The following is a 17,340-nucleotide window of genomic DNA, read 5'->3' as shown; positions in this document are numbered from 1 at the left end:
CATTGCGAGAAGTGAGGTTACAGGGAACCAGACAGAGGGCCTTCTCGGTTGTGGTGCCCGCCCTGTGGAACACCCTCCCTTCAGATGTGAAGGAAATAAGCAGCCATCTTAACTTTAAAAGACATCTGAAGGCAGCCCTGTTTAGGGAAGTTTTAATATTTAATGCTGTATTGTTTTTAACACTCGATTGGAAGCCACCCAGAATGGCTGGGGAAACTCAGCCAGATGGGCGGGGTATAAACAATAAATAAATAATAATAATAATAATAATAATAATAATATAGTTGGGTCTCCCTGGCAGTCTTAAACCAACACACATCTCCAGCAAAAGCTGTGCAATAATCTTTTCTTTTCTTTTTTTTGCAAATAGTGTGCATACGTCTAATGACGGGGCCTTCTTGGTGGTGGCCCTCTAGTTGTGCAATGCCCTCTTAGGAAGGCGGTGTCTGCAGATGGGCTTTGCAGCCTGAAATCTGACAAGGCCTGTGGCTTACCTGTTTCGCTAATGGCGAAGGAGCAGGTGTAGCCTGCGTAGATCTGCGCCGCCCCGCGGCCGGGGAAGTCGAAAAGCTTCACCAGCCGGGGCACCATTTCATCCCTCTGCTCAGCATGGCCCAGGCGGCCGTAGCCCCCGAAACCCCAGGAGAAGACGCGTTTCTGAGAGTCCAAGACGAGCTGGAGGAAGAAAGCGGGTAAGGGTAAGGAACCTGCAAGCTTGCCAAGGAAGTTGATAAGGTTCATTAATGAGTTATTTGAAGCTCGACAGATCAGCCTTCTTTCCTAGGCTGGGAGAAAAATGGCAAAAACAGGGTACCGTATTTTTCACTCTATAACACGCACCAGACCATAACACGCACGTAGTTTTTAGAGGAGGAAAACAAGAAAAAAAATATTCTAAACGAAATAGTGGATATATGATTTTTGTGGTTCATGCTGTGGGCACAGACATGTGATCTGACAGTGAGTTTGGAGTAGCCCAATGCAAAAATCCTGAGGATCCATGCGGATCCATGCTTTGTAACCATGGAGGAGGAAAGGAAGGGGAACCATGGATCCTCTGCTCACGACTGCAGCAGATCCCCCCCGCCACCCGCAGGCATTCGCTCCATAACACGCACAGACATTTTCCTTTACTTTCTAGGAGGAAAAAAGTGAGTGTTATGGTGCAAAAAATACGGTATTTATCGGGACAGGGTGATTTTTGCAGCTGCTGTTGAAGTTGCAAAGCAATGAATGAAGCACGGAATGGAGCAATGGAGATATTTCTGAAACAACAACGGGATATCAGCTCCGCCCAAGGCATGACGGAGAACAGCAACAACCGGGAAAAGATAGATATAATATTTTACAAGGACAGGAAGGAACATCACAGACAGAATAATTGCCACACACAGGAAGAACAAGGATATAGTTTGAATGCTTCACCTGTAAGTTTATAAATCATTTAATGTGTCGATACAAATGGAAGTCATTAATACTGCAGCTGTTGTATAAAGGATTGTTATTTTGACAGCACTGTACTCTGAAAATTTATTATTCCCAAAATGAAACTTCCCTCTGGTTGTAAATATTAAGATGATACCAGCAAGAACGAGTCTGTAAAAAAATGATTTGAATCAAGTCTTACTGACTAGTGACTTAAATCGATTTGATTTAAAATCGAATCCACCCTGTTTGCACCCAATGCAGTTTTCCGGACTCCCAAGCGCTTAGGACGACAACTCTCATTGGCCGCAACGGTCAATACAGGCAGCAGAGGACGATCAAGTCTTACCGTATGATTTGCCCCACAAGCAACATCCCTCACCACAACGTTTGGCACCGGCAGGATCTGGCCATCTTTCGTCTTCTCGATGAAGATGGCGACGCGGCGGGGAACCAGCTCGCAGTCGTACTCTATCCTCTGGGCTCGGGCGATGAACTTCCCGTCGGAATTGTGCCCTATTTGGGGGGTGGGGCAGAGAGAGAGAGAGAGAGAGTGTAAGGGAACCAATGGAACGGATACAACAAGGAAGGGGAAGGCTCCCCTCTCCCGGCCCCCCCCCCCTTATGCCACCAAAACGCGGAGGAAATTAACAGTGTACCCAGCTGTCCATATTCCGGGCACCCAAACGAATACAAGTTCCCTTTGCAGTCCATTGCCATGCTGAACTCGGCCCCACACGCCACCTTTGTAATCGGCTGCCCGTTGTACATGATCTAGAAAAAAAGGGGGAGAGGTTAGAAAAGGCTGAAAGACACGCCGACCCTCACAAAACCTCTCCAAAGGGTCACACGCCTAGTCTCGCAATTCACTAGGTCCGCACAAACTGTATGTCTGTCGCTCTGATCGGTGGAACTGGCACTATTAAAGGTGCCACAGCAATAATTCCACATTTGTAAGAAATCCACCTGTTCAATGTTGACATGTGCTTCAACGCGGTTTCTAGCTCATTGTTCATTTTGCATTAAAAACTTTTTTTAAAAAAAAATTGGTTTTTCAGATTAAAATTTTACAGTCATACAGTGGTACCTCAGGTTACAGACGCCGCTAACCCAGAAATAGTACCTCGGGTTAAGAACTTTGCTTCAGGATGAGAACAGAAATCACGCAGCAGCGACGCGGCGACCCCATTAGCTAAAGTGGTGTTTCAGGTTAAGAACGGACCTCCAGAATAAATTAAGTTCGTAACCTGAGGTACCACTGTACACTGATCCTGGTCTGACTGCACTGGCTACCAATTAGTTTCTGGGCCTAATTCAAAGTGCTGGTTTTGACCTATAAAGCCTTAAATGGCTCAGGACCGCAAAAGCCCAAGGACTCCCTCTTTCCATATGAACCTACTCAGACCCTGAGATCATCTTCAGAGGTCCACTTTCGTGTGCCTCCTCCTCGAGAGGTCCAGAGGGTGGCAACACAAGAACAGGGCCTTCTCTGCAGTGGCTCCCTGTCTGTGGAATGCTCCCCCCGGGGAAACTCGCCTGGCGACTTCATTATACACCTTTAGGCACCAGGCTGATCTTATTGACATCCAACACCCTTTTAGAATGTGGCTCTTTTTGGGGGAATGTTATTGGGTTATTGTTCCTATTTTGATTTTATACACTGTGATCTTTTCTGTGAACTGCCCTGAGACCTCTGGGTATAGGGTGGTATATAAATTCAATAAATAATAATAAATAAACAATAAGGATGCAGTCCCTCTGCCTACCTGTGTGGGGCTGGGAACGGCGTCGGTCTGATTGCCCAGGCCCAATTGACCCATCTTGTTCTCTCCAAAGGCAAATACAGAACCGCTCTCTGAAACAGAAAGGTTGGACAAACAACTTTCCGCTTTCACACCATGCTACAGAGACCCACAGCCAAAGCCCTCCCTCGCCCCACTGCTTGCTTTGACAAAATAAAAATCATAAATAAATAAGAATAAAAATGTGCACCTCACCCCCGAGACCATTCCACTTTAACTATCCAACCTCCCGAAATCTCAACACCTCTTGCGATGGTTTGACCCCTTTCCGTTTTTAACAATACAAATTCTACAAACACCTTCCATATCTCCTCGAAATCATTTCTCCTGCGGATTCCCCGTCTTGCCTTAATAGCACATGTTAATTCATCCTTAATCGCTATACCCCACACCTCTTTATACCATTCTTCCATTCTGCTTGCCCCTTCCATTTCCTAGCTATCATAATTCGTGCAGCTGTCAATAAATTTGTGAGCTGAGCTGCTTCACAGCCTGCGAACCTCCCACCCCATCGTAAATTGATAATAATGGACTTTCAGTCAGCTTTAATCCAGTGATTTCTGTTATCTCCTTAAACACCCACTGCTTTTGACTCTGTGGCCCTTTCAAAACAGCAGCAAAGGAAAACTGCCTATGTCAGAACATGGGTCAGCCGACCTCAGGATTGGCGACTCTGACCGGCAGCTGCGACTCTCCTGGGATCATCAGACAGGTGAGTTTCCCAGCTCTGCTGCCTGGATTGAACCTGGAACGTTCTGGATGCAAAGGACATGCTCTCCCCAACACCCCTTGCAAACCATGGTCCTTTCCTTGACAACACAGCAAGTTTCCAGTCCTCATCGTTCTGAACAAAGCAGCACAAGAAGATAGGAAACTGCCTTATACCAATTCAGAACATTGGGTGCACTGCGCTCAGCGCCTCCTACACTGACTGGCAGCAGCTCCCCAAGGATTCGGGCGAGAGCCCTACCAGGAGACACCCCTGGGGATTGAACCACAGACGTTCTGCATGCCAAGCAGGTGTTCTGCCACTGAGCTACGGATTTCACACCTGCCGACGGCACCTCTGATTCCTAGGCCCCGTCCAAGACTTCCCTCTCCCGAACCCAACTCTGTGCCTCTCGTCGGAACAGCTGTTTCCCCACCGTAATGTTCTCCTCCTGGCTGCTTTCCCTCTGAGCATGCCTGGGGAGCATTCCGTGACATCAGAGCAGCTCAGCCAATAGCAGGGCACGGTGGAAGGCAAAAGCACGCACGGACACACAGATTGGACAGAGCCTCTCCTACCTGTCAGGGCTAGCGTGTGGTTGCGGCCGCAGGCTGCCGAGACGACGGTTTCGCTGGAGAGCACTTCGATGGCCTTTGGGGCATCCACGCGCTTGGTGTCTCCGTGGCCCAGCTGCCCTTTGTCATTACGTCCTAGAGAGTTAGGCATACACACATACACAGTGACTGCGAAGCCCAGATTACAGGTGTGCAACTTGCTTTTAAAAAGCAGCAGTAGCTATTGCAGAATCGGGAGCCCAGCAAGCGGTGAATTTTGCGTTCTCTCAAAATCGGTACTGTGCCCTCCATCTAGCTCAGCACTGCCCACACTGACTGGCAGCAGCTCTCCAGGATTTCGGAAGGGGCTCTTTCCCACTTTTCCCTGGAGATGCTGGGATTTGAACCTTGAACTCTCAGCACGCAAAGCAGACGCTGTGTCGCAGAGCTGCTGGATCCCATGAAAAATAAAGGAAGATTCTAGCCCTGGAGATGCCACTGGGTTGATTTCGCAAAAATATGCAATAAATGAACATAATAACACCTGTACAAAAATGTATTACTTTTAATTTTATTTATGTATACATCCCTTCTCTTTCCAGAAGTCAGGGAGGTATTATTATTTATAATCTATTGTATGGTGTTTACTTGTTTTGTTTACTATCTGTTTTTGTCATTCCTTCCCCTGAAGGTGCAATCACATGGCACCTTCTGCATGCGAAGAATAAAGCCTCATCTAGGGTTAGTATTGTCTACACTGACCGGCAGCAGCATCCCTCCAGGAGTTCAGATGGGGGTGGGGAGGTCTTTTGTTTTATTATCTATTTTTGTCATTCCTTCCCCAGAAGGTGCAATCACATGGCACTTTCTGCCTGCAAAGAATAAAGCCTCATCTAGGGTTAGTGTTGTCTACACTGACCGGCAGCAGTATCCCTCCAGGAGTTCAGATTGAGCGGAGGGAAGGTCTTTCCCAATGCTACCTGGTGATGCTTCTGGGGTCTGCACCTGAGTCCTTCAGCATGCCAAGCAGCCACTCTAACCACTGAGCAACCTTCCCTTGCAACAAGCAGGGTTTTCTCCAACCAGTTTTAGCTCCAAAGGACATATACAAATGCAGAAAGCTCGGGAGACTTACGAATGTGCATTTTTCAAACCACTGCTGCACTGAGCCTAGTGCAAACCAGGGTGGACAAAAATCAGTGATTTTTTAAAAAATGATAATAAAAAAACTGGATTTTTAAAATTTAAATCTGATTTTCAAAAATTTAAATTGGATTTTTAAAATAAAATGCTTTTGGAGGAAAAATCTTTCTAAAGATAGTTTTCTATTAGAGTTACATTATAGTCCAAAGGCTATTCATCAGGAAATAAGGATTTGTTGTAAGTTTTTCATGTGTGCTAAAACTCAGTCTATGTTTTTGTTTAAAAATAATAATCATTTAACCACATCAGTTAACAAACATGGATATATATGCTACAACGTTATTGTTTTAGTTAAATAAATTGTTTAAACTGTTATTAAGGAAATGATTATTTTTCTCCTTCCAATGAAGTACAGCAGAAAAGTTGTCCAAACAAAAACAGTTAACTTATTAAACCTCACAATCATTTCATAAATATCGGTCTATGTTATTTCTAATAGTATAACCAAATCAGTAATTCTTGATATAACTTTAAACTATTCTGACAATTTATTATTCCAAAAATGAAACCTTTATCTGGTTGTAAATATGAAGATGATACCAGCAAGAATCAGTCTTTCTGTAAAAAAAATGATTTAAATCAAGCCTTACTGACCAGTGATTTAAATCATGATTTAAGCCGATTTGATTTAAATCAAACCCACCCTGGTGCAAACTAGCAAATGCAAACCCTGCTGGAGATTCAATACACTCACCCCAGCTCCAAAGTTTCCCCTCGGTGGTGATGAGCAGGCTGTGAGCGGCGCAAGGCCCTGAGACCACCGTCCGGACTTGGACCCCCGAGAGGGAGCCATACCTGTGGGGCCCCCATAAGTTCTGGCCCAGGTTCCTGTAGGCGGCTGCAAGGAAAGGCAGTAATGGCTTAATAATAATAATAATAATAATAATAATAATAATAATAATAAACACAGGTGGTGGGCTGAGGCAGTCCTGTCAAGGGCTGGCGTCCCCGACTTTCCCCCTCCTCTACGTGCAAAAAGCAGATTTCCAATGGCACAAATTTTCCACCAGGCAACCCACAATAATGACCAATAATAATAACAACAAACAGTTCTTATCTGCTATTATAATGCTGTCACCTTAATCAGAAAAATGACTCAAAGCTACTAACGAAGGCAGCAAAACCGAACCGAATCTATTACGAAAAACGCAAGGGATTTTGAGGGATATACCACATCTGGCTCAGAGACCTGCACCAGTCTTGGGATATAAAACCCTTAATTACTTGGAGAACAGTTAACCTGTGAGATCGCCTTGCCCCATAAATGCCCACTTGACCTCTTTGATCTGTGGAAATGGAACCGGCTACAAATGCTACCTAACACCCATTCAACATTTGTCTTTTGAAATTTTAATTTTGCTTTTCAAGTTTATACATTTCACTGATTTTACAATCGTTTTAACATTTCAAAACTTGACTTCCTTCCCCCTCTTTCTGCAGTTCCTTAAATTTATTGTTAGTATCGTCTGCATATCCAAATTAACTTAGCTCATTTATTCATCTACTGTAAGTATATACTCTTATAAAACTGCAGGTTATTACAATAATCCTGCCAATGTTCTTATCTGTTTACAATATATCTGTAAAGATTCAATAAACCATTTCCATTCTTTTATAAACAGTTTCTTATTCTTCCGGTAAGTTTTGCCATTTCTGCATATTCCACGGCTGGCAAACTAAGGCCCAGAATCCGGCCTGTGGACTGTCCAGGAACCAGCATGTCTTTACATGAGTAGAATGTGCCCTTTTATTTAAAATGCATCTCTGGGTTATTTGTGGGGCATAGGAATTTGTTCATTTTTTTCTTCAAAACATAGCCTGGCCCCCCACAAGGTCTGAGGGACAGTGGACCAGCCCCCTGCCGAAAAGGTTTGCTACCCCTGTTTTAAACAGTTGTTTTTAACTGGGCTTTTTTCCTCCCCCGATCAAATCGTCATTTTATTCTTTTTGCAAACTTTGATTATTATTTTTTGTTATTCACAACCAGGCAGCATGTACATTTTGTGAAATAAATAATACGAATTTAAATCCATCGCATTAATATCCTACATTTTTCTTCTCCAAGGAATTCAAGGTTCTCCTCCTCCTCACTGAATCCTCACAATAACCCTGTGAAGTAGCTTAGGCTGAGAGGCAGTGAGCGGCCCCAAATTTCACCCAGTTTACTTTTTAGCAGGGTGGGGAGATTTTAACCCTGGCCTTTCCCAATACAGTGGTACCTCTGGTTACGTACTTAATTCGTTCCGGAGGTCCGTTCTTAACTTGAAACTGTTCTTAACCTGAAGCACCACTTTAGCTAATGGGGCCTCCTGCTGCTGCCGCACCGCCAGAGCACGATTTCTGTTCTCATCCTGAAGCAAAGTTCTTAACCCGAGGTACTATTTCTGGGTTAGTGGAGTCTGTAATCTGAAGTGTATGTAACCCGAGGTACCACTGTATTGGTCCTAGTATTGACACTCCAACCACTGCATCACACTGACTCTCTAGATTAACTGAAAAACTTTTTTTAAAAAAGAAACTCAATAAATCTAGGTAAAGGGACCCCTGACCATTAGGTCCAGTCGTGACAGACTCTGGGGTTGCGGCGCTCATCTCGCTTTATTGGCCAAGGGAGCCGCCGTTTGTCCGCAGGCAGCTTCTGGGTCATGTGGCCAGCATGACAAAGCCGCTTCTGGCGAACCAGAGCAGCACAGGAAACGCCGTTTACCTTCCCGCCGGAGTGGGACCTATTGATCTACTTGCTAATTTGCTGTGCTTTTGAACTGCTAGGCTGGCAGGAGCAGGGACCGAGCAACGGGAGCTCACACCGTTGCGGGGATTTGAACCGCTGACCTTCTGATCGACAAATCCTAGGCTCTGTGGTTTAACCCACAGCGCCACCCGCAATAAATCTACACACAGACAAAAAATAAAAGACAGGTCTAGCTGATCCTGCCCCCCTTTTGCACTAAACTAAAAAGTCCCAACTGTTGCAACCATTCCTTACAGCGATGGCTGTTCCATTTCTACGGCTAAGAACACCCTCCAGATGCAAATCCACAATTTTCTCCGCTGGGATGCAAATGCCATGCATTTACACCTGCCTTCCAAGTCAGAGGGAAAGCGTTGCCTCCCACCAGACCGGGCCAAATGATTCATAGGTCCAGCATCATTTGCTGCAGCTGGTAGCATCTTTCCTAGGTATGTCATTCTGTCTGTCCGACCTCTGTTTCCCACACTTCTTTGTCTAACAGGAAATTGCCAGGGGTAGACCCTCGGGCCCTTCTGCAATCGCAACATGCGCTCCGTTGCCCTGTCTACATTTTGCAACCCTTCTGCCTCTTTCTTTCTCTCTATCTCTCACCCACCCCCAAACCTTTTGTCTTCCTGGAGATCACAGCCTGAGCTCAGATGTCTTTTAAGCCAGACGCCAAACAAAGAGACCACAGTCTGAGCTGGGAGGCAGATGTCAGCTCCAGAGATAAGGAAAATCTGCAGGGTGGCAACGCTGTCCACCCCCCCTCCCACCACTCAATCTGCATTTTGATACATACCAGCAGCTTAAAATGCGAGCCTTAATGAGCCAGTGAGCAGATCCCCCATCGGACAGCATCCTGTTCTAACAGTTGCAAATCTAGATGCTTATTATGGGAAGCTTGCAAGTGGGACCTGAGAGCAACAGCAATGATCTCCCCGCTTCAGAATCCCAGGGACCAGAATTTGCAGGTAGATTACCCCTGGATATGAGAGAGTTCCATCTATTTAGCATGGCTTCGTGCGCTGCTCTGGTTCGCCAGAAGGGGCTTAGTCATGCTGGCCACATGACCCGGAAGCTGTATGTCAGCTCCCTCGGCCAATAAAGCAAGATGAGCGCCGCAACCCCAGAGTCGTCCGTGACTGGACCTAATGGTCAGGGGTCCCTTTACCTTTAAACCTAGCAACATCAGTAGAGGCCTTCAGCTGAACAGACCTATAGTAAAAAGGTGAAAGTTAAAGGACCCCTGGATGGTTAGGTCCAGTCTAAGGCAACTATGGGGTGCGGCACTCATCTCGCTTTCAGGCTGAGGGAGCCGGTGTATGTCCACAGACAGCTTTCCGAGTCATGTGGCCCGCAGGACTAAACTGCTTCTGGCACAACGGCACACCGTGACGAATGCCAGAGCACACAGAAACGCCGTTTACCTTCCTGCCGCAGTGGTACCTATTTATCTACTTGCACTGCCGTGCTTTCAAACTGCTAGGTTGGCAGAAGCAGGGACAGAGCAACGGGAGCTCACCCCATCACAGGGATTTGAACCGCCAACCTTGCGATGGGCAAGCCCAAAAGGCTCAGTGGCTTAGACATCAGTAGAGGCCTTCAGTGCAGGTCTCTGAGTACAGGAGTTACAGATTTTATATATAAATATATTGGTACCCTTTTATCACATTCTTCATCTTTCTTGTGCTCACACAACTCCCCTTAGCCAAGAAGGATCGAGCAATAGTCAAGTTACGAACGTGCCGGATGATTAAATATTTTTCATCTCAAAAGAAGAAGAAAACCCAACCCAAATCAAAAACCAGTTTTTCCTATTGTCATGAGGCCTAAGAGCCTTGATGGAAGAGCAGCTGATGGTAACAGAAATGGAAAGAAATACAGCACCATAACAAAAGAGATAAATAATAGGGCAGAGAAACCCCACCCGCTAAAACACAACCATTCAGCAACAGAGGCTCCACGAGAAAATAATTTCAGGAGCAGCCTAGCCCTGAAAATACATGTTGCGACAACAATGCTTATACAGCGGTGCCTCGCAAGACGAAAAGAATCCGTTCTGTGATTCTCTCCGCCTAGCGGGTTTTTTCGTCTTGCGAAGCAAGCCCATTGAAGGATTAGCGGATTAGCGCTATTAGCGGCTTTTGGCGGTTTATCTGCTGATCGGATCAGCTGATAAGCGGCTTAGCGCTATTAGCAGCTTTTAGCGGCTTATCTGCTGATCGGATCAGCTGATAAGCAGCTTAGCGCTATTAGCGGCTTATCTGCTGATCGGATCAGCTGATAAGCGGCTTAGCGGCTCAGAAAAAGGGGGGGAGGGGAAAAAAACCAGCAGGAACTCGCAAGACATTGTCGTCTTGCGAAGCAAGCCCATAGGAGATTCGTTTTGCGAAGCACCTCCAAAACGGAAAACTCTTTCGTCTAGCGAGTTTTCCGTTTTGCGAGGCACCACTGTAAAACGTGTTTAGATCAGCCTTGTCCAGTCTGGGGCTCTGCAGACAAAACTACAATTCCTACCAGCCCCGGAGGGCAATAGCCAGTAGTAAGGAATAGAATCGCAGCCTTGGAAGAGATCCTAAGGGTCATGTGGTCCAACCCCTTGCAGGGATCTCAGCCAATGCTGGGAGTTGTAGGGCAGACCCACACTCCACATTTAAAGCCTATCCGATGCACATGCGACTTCCTGGGAACTGCAGCGTGTTGAAGGTGCTGGGAGTGACAGCTCTGTGAAGAGGAAACTACAGTTCCCAAATCACCTGGAGGGTGCCAGTTTTCAGAAGGCTGCCCTAGATTGTGGTTAATGGGCAGTGTGACAAGCTGAGATCTGCACATGCTCAGGGGCACCCTTGGCCTTCTGAAGTGTGCACTTGAACAGCCTTAGGCCCACGACCATGCTGAATGCAGGCCTAAGGGGCTGGTGTGAATTGTACCCCAATTCCGTGGAATGGAGAAGGCACGCTTAAAACAAACTTGTTTATTTAGGAGACCACAGAAAGCAGATGAAAACATCAGCAGAATTCTAATAACACTTGAAATGTAATAAGTATTATGGACAGTATGGACAGATTTAAAATACAGTGGAACCTCGTGTTACGTACTGCCCTCCTTACGAACGCTTTGGGTTATGAGCCCCGCTAACCCGGAAGTAGATGCTACTGGTTGCGAACTTTGCCCCTGGATGCTAGCGGCAGGGGCCATTAGCAAAAGCGCGCCTCATGTTAAAAATGGTTTCGGCTTAAGAATGGACCTCTGGAACGAATTAAGTTAATAACCGGAGGTACCACTGTATTGACCATGAAATAATATGCAGGTGAAAACGTTGACAATAGGAGGGGATAGAGGGAAGTCTTGAGATTCAGAGAAAGCTCTAAATGTTGTTATTTATTGGTATTGTTATAACGCTACACTTGTAAAACCAAATAAAAATTATTTTCAAAAACAAAACAAAACAAAACAAACTTGAGCAACATTGCACAGGCCCAACTTTCCACCTTAAAAATACAGTAGAGCCTCGACTCACCACCACCCCACTTGCAAACAATCCAACTCGCGACTGCGGCAAATCCGGAAGTAAATACCAGGTTTGCCGCGATTGCGCAGGCGCAGAAGTGGCTTCTGCCGCTGCACATGCACAGAACAGCGCTTATCCCAGAGACCCAGATTGACTCACGAACGGACCCCCGGAACGGATTCTGTACGTGAGTAGAGGTTCCACTGTAATCTGGAAAAGTAGCATTCTACCTACCTTGCTGCTTAGGCACTTCCTTACGGCCAATCAAGTCCCAGTTGGTGGCTCCAAATATCAGAAGCTGCCCTTTGAACTTGGATCCTTCAAGCTTCTATGAGGGGTAGAGAAGGTGAGCGAGAAAAAGAGAAAGAATCAGATCCAGCATTTGAAATCCGCCAAGGTAAGTACGGACCCCCAGGACGAATTAAGTTCATATCCGGAGGGTCCACTGTATAAGCTAAAACTTAGGGCCCCTCTCTCTTGGGGGCCCCCAAAAAATTTAAAGGGAAAAAAAAACACTGGATGTACATTTCCAAAATATAAGATAAAAAACAAATAAAATAAAACCTACATACAGCAACAGTGTTTGTTTTGTGTAGGCCCCTATGATGTAATGGGCCCCGCCTGCTAGCCTGCTCCCTTAAATATCATCGGTTTGCTCATTTCTATATACAGTGGTACCTCAGGTTAAGTACTTAATTCGTTCCCGAGGTCCGTACTTAACCTGAAACTGTTCTTAACCTGAAGCACCACTTTAGCTAATGGGGCCTCCTGCTGCGCCGCCGCCGCTGGAGCCCGATTTCTGTTCTTATCCTGAAGCAAAGTTCTTAACCTGAAGCACTATTTCTAGGTTAGCAGAGTGTGTAACCTGAAGCGTATGTAACCCGAAGCGTATGTAATCCGAGGTACCACTGTATAGGGTGCCTACATTCTGCATGGACTGGTTGCATGGCTACATATGCAAATGCCTTGAGATACCTATTAGGTCCCATCAATTACCATATAGCACAGGGGTCAGCAAGCTTTTCTCGCCTTGGGCCAGTGTCTCCAGTGACGACTGCGCAGAGGGCGAGGAAGCGTGCACCCGTACGCATGCGCACACGCTATTTCCAGAACACTTCTGGGTCGGAGGCGCACTGGAAATAGCATATGCACACGCGTAGGAGGCTCCTGCACATGTGCACAAGCTATTTCCGGTGCTCCTCCGACCCCCGCGTGGCACCGGTAAGAGCAGGCGGTGGCAACAGGGGTTGCCGTGGGCCAGATAAACGAGGGTCTCAGGCCTTATCCAGCCCCCGGGCCGGACGTTGGTGACCACTGACATAGCATACAGTGGTACCCCGCAAGACGAACGCCTCGTGAGACGAAAAACTCGCAAAACGAAAGGTTTTTTCGTTTTCGAGTTGCCTCGCAAGACGAATTTCCCTATGGGCTTGCTTCGCAAAACGAAGCTTGCCCCGGGGACAGCGGGTCTTCTCTTTTGAAGCAAGGGGAGATCGCTTCTCCCCGCTGCCCCCGGACCTCTTTTGAAGCAAGGGGCGGTGGGGAGATCTGCCCCAGCACCTGCCCCAGCCGCCCCGCTTCGGAACACTGCTCCGAAGCGGGGCGGGGGGGCGGGAACACCTGCCCCAGCCGCCCCGCTTCGGAACGCTGCTCCGAAGCGGGGCGGGGGGGGCGGGAACACCTTCTGAAGGCGGGCAGGGGGCGAAAGTCTTTGCTCCCCCCTGCCTGCCTGTCCCGGAGGGCTTTTAAATCGCCCCGGACAGCGGAGAAGTCCTCCGCTGTCCCGGGGCGATTTTAAAATGCCGCCCGCCAGCATTTTAAGATCGCCCGGACAGCGGAGAAGTCCTCCGCTGTCCCGGGGTTTTTTAAAATGCTGGGGGTGGGAAGAAAAGCCCTTGTCCCCCCCCCCCAGCCTTCAGAAGAGGTCCGGGGACAGACTGTCCCCAGACCTGGTCTGAAGGCGGTTTCCCTAGGAACGCATTAATTGATTTTCAATGCATTCCTATGGGAAACCGTGCATCGCAAGACGAAAAACTCGCAAGACGAAGAGACTTGCGGAACGAATTAATTTCGTCTTGCGAGGCACCACTGTATATTCAACACAAAAAAGAGCAACAATTTGTTGTTGACACAGGACAGCTGCACATATAAAAGGGCCCCATGACCTTCAGTAGCTTAAGGCCTCATCAAACCTAAATCCAGCCCTGTTCCAATCCCACCAGCCCACCTGATCCCCTCCGCCCCAGACTTAATTTTGCAATAACAAACGGCATTATGACCAGTGTGTGTGCCTGGCATGGAAGCAATTCAGATCATGGCAAAGAGAGAGAGAGAGAAAGAAAGCACTACAAAGAGAAACAGGAAAGAGGGACAGGAAACGATGCTGACTTCAGGTGCTGTGTCTGGGTTGCGAGGGCAAGGTGTGGGTGCCATTCTGTCAGTATAATCATAATAATTTTATTATTTATACCCTGCCCACCTGGCTGGGTTTCCCCAGTGATGCTCTGCTCTCCCCTCCACAGTTAGATGCAAAGGTCCCAGACTGAAGTCAACAGGACTTCCTTTTGAGCAGACACACCGCAAAACACCCTAGGTTCAGGACGGATAACAGAAAGTACTTCTTCATGCAGCACAACTATGGAACTCACTGCTGCAGGAGGCAGCAACGGCCACCAAACCAGATGTCTTTAAAAGAAGACCGGGCAAGTTCCCTGAGAAAGGGGCTATTGATGGCTATTAGCCAACCATGGTTATGCTCTGCCTCACAGTTGCAGGCAGCAACGCTTCTGAATTAGAGTTTCTGGAGACCACAAAGAGGGTGGGGGTGGAGAGAGGGTCCTTGTACAGTGGTGCCTAGCAAGATGAAAAGAATCCGTTCCACGAGTCTCTTCGTCTTGCGGTTTTTTCGTCTTGCGAAGCAAGCCCATTAGCGGCTTAGCGCTATTAGCGGGCTTAGCGGATCAGCTGATAAGCGGCTTAGCGGATCAGCTGTTAAGCGGCTTAGGGGATCAGCTGATAAGTGGCTTAGCGGATCAGCTGTTAAGTGGCTTAGGATCAGCTGATAAGCGGCTTAGCGGCTTGGGAAAAAGGGGGGGGAGGGAAAAAACCCCGCAGGAACTCGCAAGACATTTTCGTCTTGCGAAGCAAGCCCATAGGAAATTCGTTTTGCGAAGCACCTCCAAAACGGAAAATTTTTTCGTCTAGCGGGTTTTCCGTCTTGCGAGGCATTCGTCTTGCGGGGCACCACTGTACTCATCTTTTGCTTGTAGGTTTCCCACAGACATCTGGTTGGCCACGGTGAGAACAGGAGGCTGGACTAGATGCAACACCAACATAAAACACTCTCTCTCTCTCAACCAAGTCAGGACCCAAACCTTGACTATGGAAACACAGACTGGGTGTGAACAATTTCGTATGCTCTTCCTGCAAACCTGGGATTTACTTTAAAAAAAAAAAAGTTTTAAGAATGTAAGAAGGGCCCAATGGATCTGGCCAATGGCCAACCTTGGTGTATAGGTAAAGGACCCCTGGACGGTTAAGTCCAGTCAAAGGTGCAGCACCCATCTCGCTTTCAGGCCTGGTGTTTGTCCACAGGCAGCTTTCCGGGTCATGTGGTCAGCATGACCAATCCGCTCCTGGTGCAACGGGACACCGTGACGGAAACCAGAACGCACGGAAACGCCATTTACCTCCCCGCCAGAGCAGTACCTATTTATCTACTTGCACTGGTGTGCTTTTGAACCGCAAGGTTGCAAATTTGCAATATCCACAATTTGCAAATGTTGGAAATGTAAAGAAACTGAAGGTACGTTCTTTCACCTCTGGTGGACGTGCCCAAGGATTAAGGCTTTCTGGGAAATGATATATAATGAATTGAAAAAGGTATTTAAGTATACCTTCTTGAAGAAACCAGAGGCCTTTCTCCTGGGCATAGTCGGCCAATTGGTGCCAAAGAAGGATAGAACTTTTTTTATGTATGCTACAACAGCAGCAAGAATTCTCATTGCAAGACACAAGATCTACCCACTTTGGAAGAATGGCAGATGAAGGTGATAGACTATATGGAATTGGCAGAAATGACTGGCAGAATCCGGGACCAGGAAGAAGAGTCGGTGGAAGAAGATTGGAAGAAATTTAAAGATTTACAGAAATATTGTAAAATTAATGAATGTTAGAATGATGTTGGATAGAAATTAAGTGGTTTCTAGCTGTAATGCTTTAAGAGAATATGAAAAAGGCTTATAAATGGGTAAAAGCTTAATGGTAAGGATTTGCTGAACTAATAAATCTAAGTGGAATACAAAAAAGGGAGATATGAGGAGGTCTGGGGAAATAAGCTTAAGGAAAATAAGAAATGGAAAATTAATGTGTTTTTAACTGTTTTTATTTTGTATTTTTCTTTTTCCATTTTTATTGTAATATGTTAAAAAATCTCAATAAATATCTTATAAAAAAAATGAAACGCAAGGTTGGCAGGAGCTGGGACAGAGCAATGGGAGCTCACCCCGTCACAGGGATTCAAACCGCTGACCTTTTGGTCGGCAAGCCCAAGAGGCTCAGTGGTTTAGACCAGGGGTCAGCGAACGTTTTCAGCAGGGGGCCAGTCCACTGTCCCTCAGACCTTGTGGGGGGCCAGACTATATTGGGGGAGGGAAATGAACAAATTCCTATGCCCTACAAATAACCCAGAGGATGCATTTTACGCTACACTTGATCTTAGCCAAAAGGCCGAGAAGCGATGCAGAGATGCATTTAAATAAAAGCACACATTCTACTCATGTAAAAACACACCAATTCCTGGACCATCCGCCGGCCAGATTTAGAAGGCAATTGGGCCGGATCCGGCCCCCGGGCCTTAGTTTGTCTACCCATGGTTTAGACCACAGCGCCACCGCTTGACCTTTAATCTCGGTGTAGCGACCTGTTCTCCCAGTCGGATGCCCTGATGCCCGTTATGAGATGCTCTCAAGCAGGATCTGAGCATAAGAGCAACCCTACTTGCGATTCAGAAGCATAACTGTCTCTGACAGTGGAAGAATGGAAGAGCTGCCAGCTGGATTAGGCCAATGGCTCCTGCAGTCTGGCATCCTCAGGTGCCCCTTCGGAACCAGCACTTGGGACCCAGGCACAAGAGCCTTCCCTGTCCTGTGGTTTTCAGCAACTATTATTCAGAAACATTGCTGCCTTTGACTGCGGAGGACAGAGCATAGCCATCGTAGTTAGAATAATAGTTAGAATAATAATAATAATAATAATAATAATAATAATAATAATAATAATTTATTATTTGTACCCTGCTCATCTGGCTGGGTTTCTCCAGCCACTCTGGCCATCTTCCAACAAAGGTTAAAAATACATTAAAATGTCACACATTAAGAACTTCCCTAAACAGGGCTGCCTTC

The 17,340-nt window shown here is 46.7% G+C and overlaps 1 protein-coding gene across 5 annotated transcripts in view; it reads right to left on the bottom strand.

Annotated features, from left to right (window-relative positions):
* RCC2 (regulator of chromosome condensation 2) overlaps positions 1-17,340 on the bottom strand; it is a 34,254-nt gene that overhangs the window by 7,851 nt on the left and 9,063 nt on the right. For all 5 annotated transcript variants that reach the window (XM_083512686.1, XM_083512687.1, XM_083512683.1 and 2 more), the window contains exons 3-9: positions 12,173-12,266; positions 6,388-6,531; positions 4,515-4,646; positions 3,192-3,280; positions 2,085-2,199; positions 1,775-1,941; positions 495-675 (exon numbers count right to left, since the gene is read on the bottom strand). In XM_083512686.1, coding sequence (XP_083368812.1) covers positions 495-675; positions 1,775-1,941; positions 2,085-2,199; positions 3,192-3,280; positions 4,515-4,646; positions 6,388-6,531; positions 12,173-12,266 — 922 coding nt within the window. The remainder of the gene's footprint in view (positions 1-494; positions 676-1,774; positions 1,942-2,084; positions 2,200-3,191; positions 3,281-4,514; positions 4,647-6,387; positions 6,532-12,172; positions 12,267-17,340) is intronic.

Source organism: Podarcis liolepis (genome assembly GCF_965112155.1).
Source record: "Podarcis liolepis genome assembly, chromosome: 7".
In the NCBI taxonomy this organism is placed as follows: Eukaryota; Metazoa; Chordata; class Lepidosauria; order Squamata; family Lacertidae; genus Podarcis; species Podarcis liolepis.
This window is presented reverse-complemented; position numbering and strand designations above follow the sequence as displayed.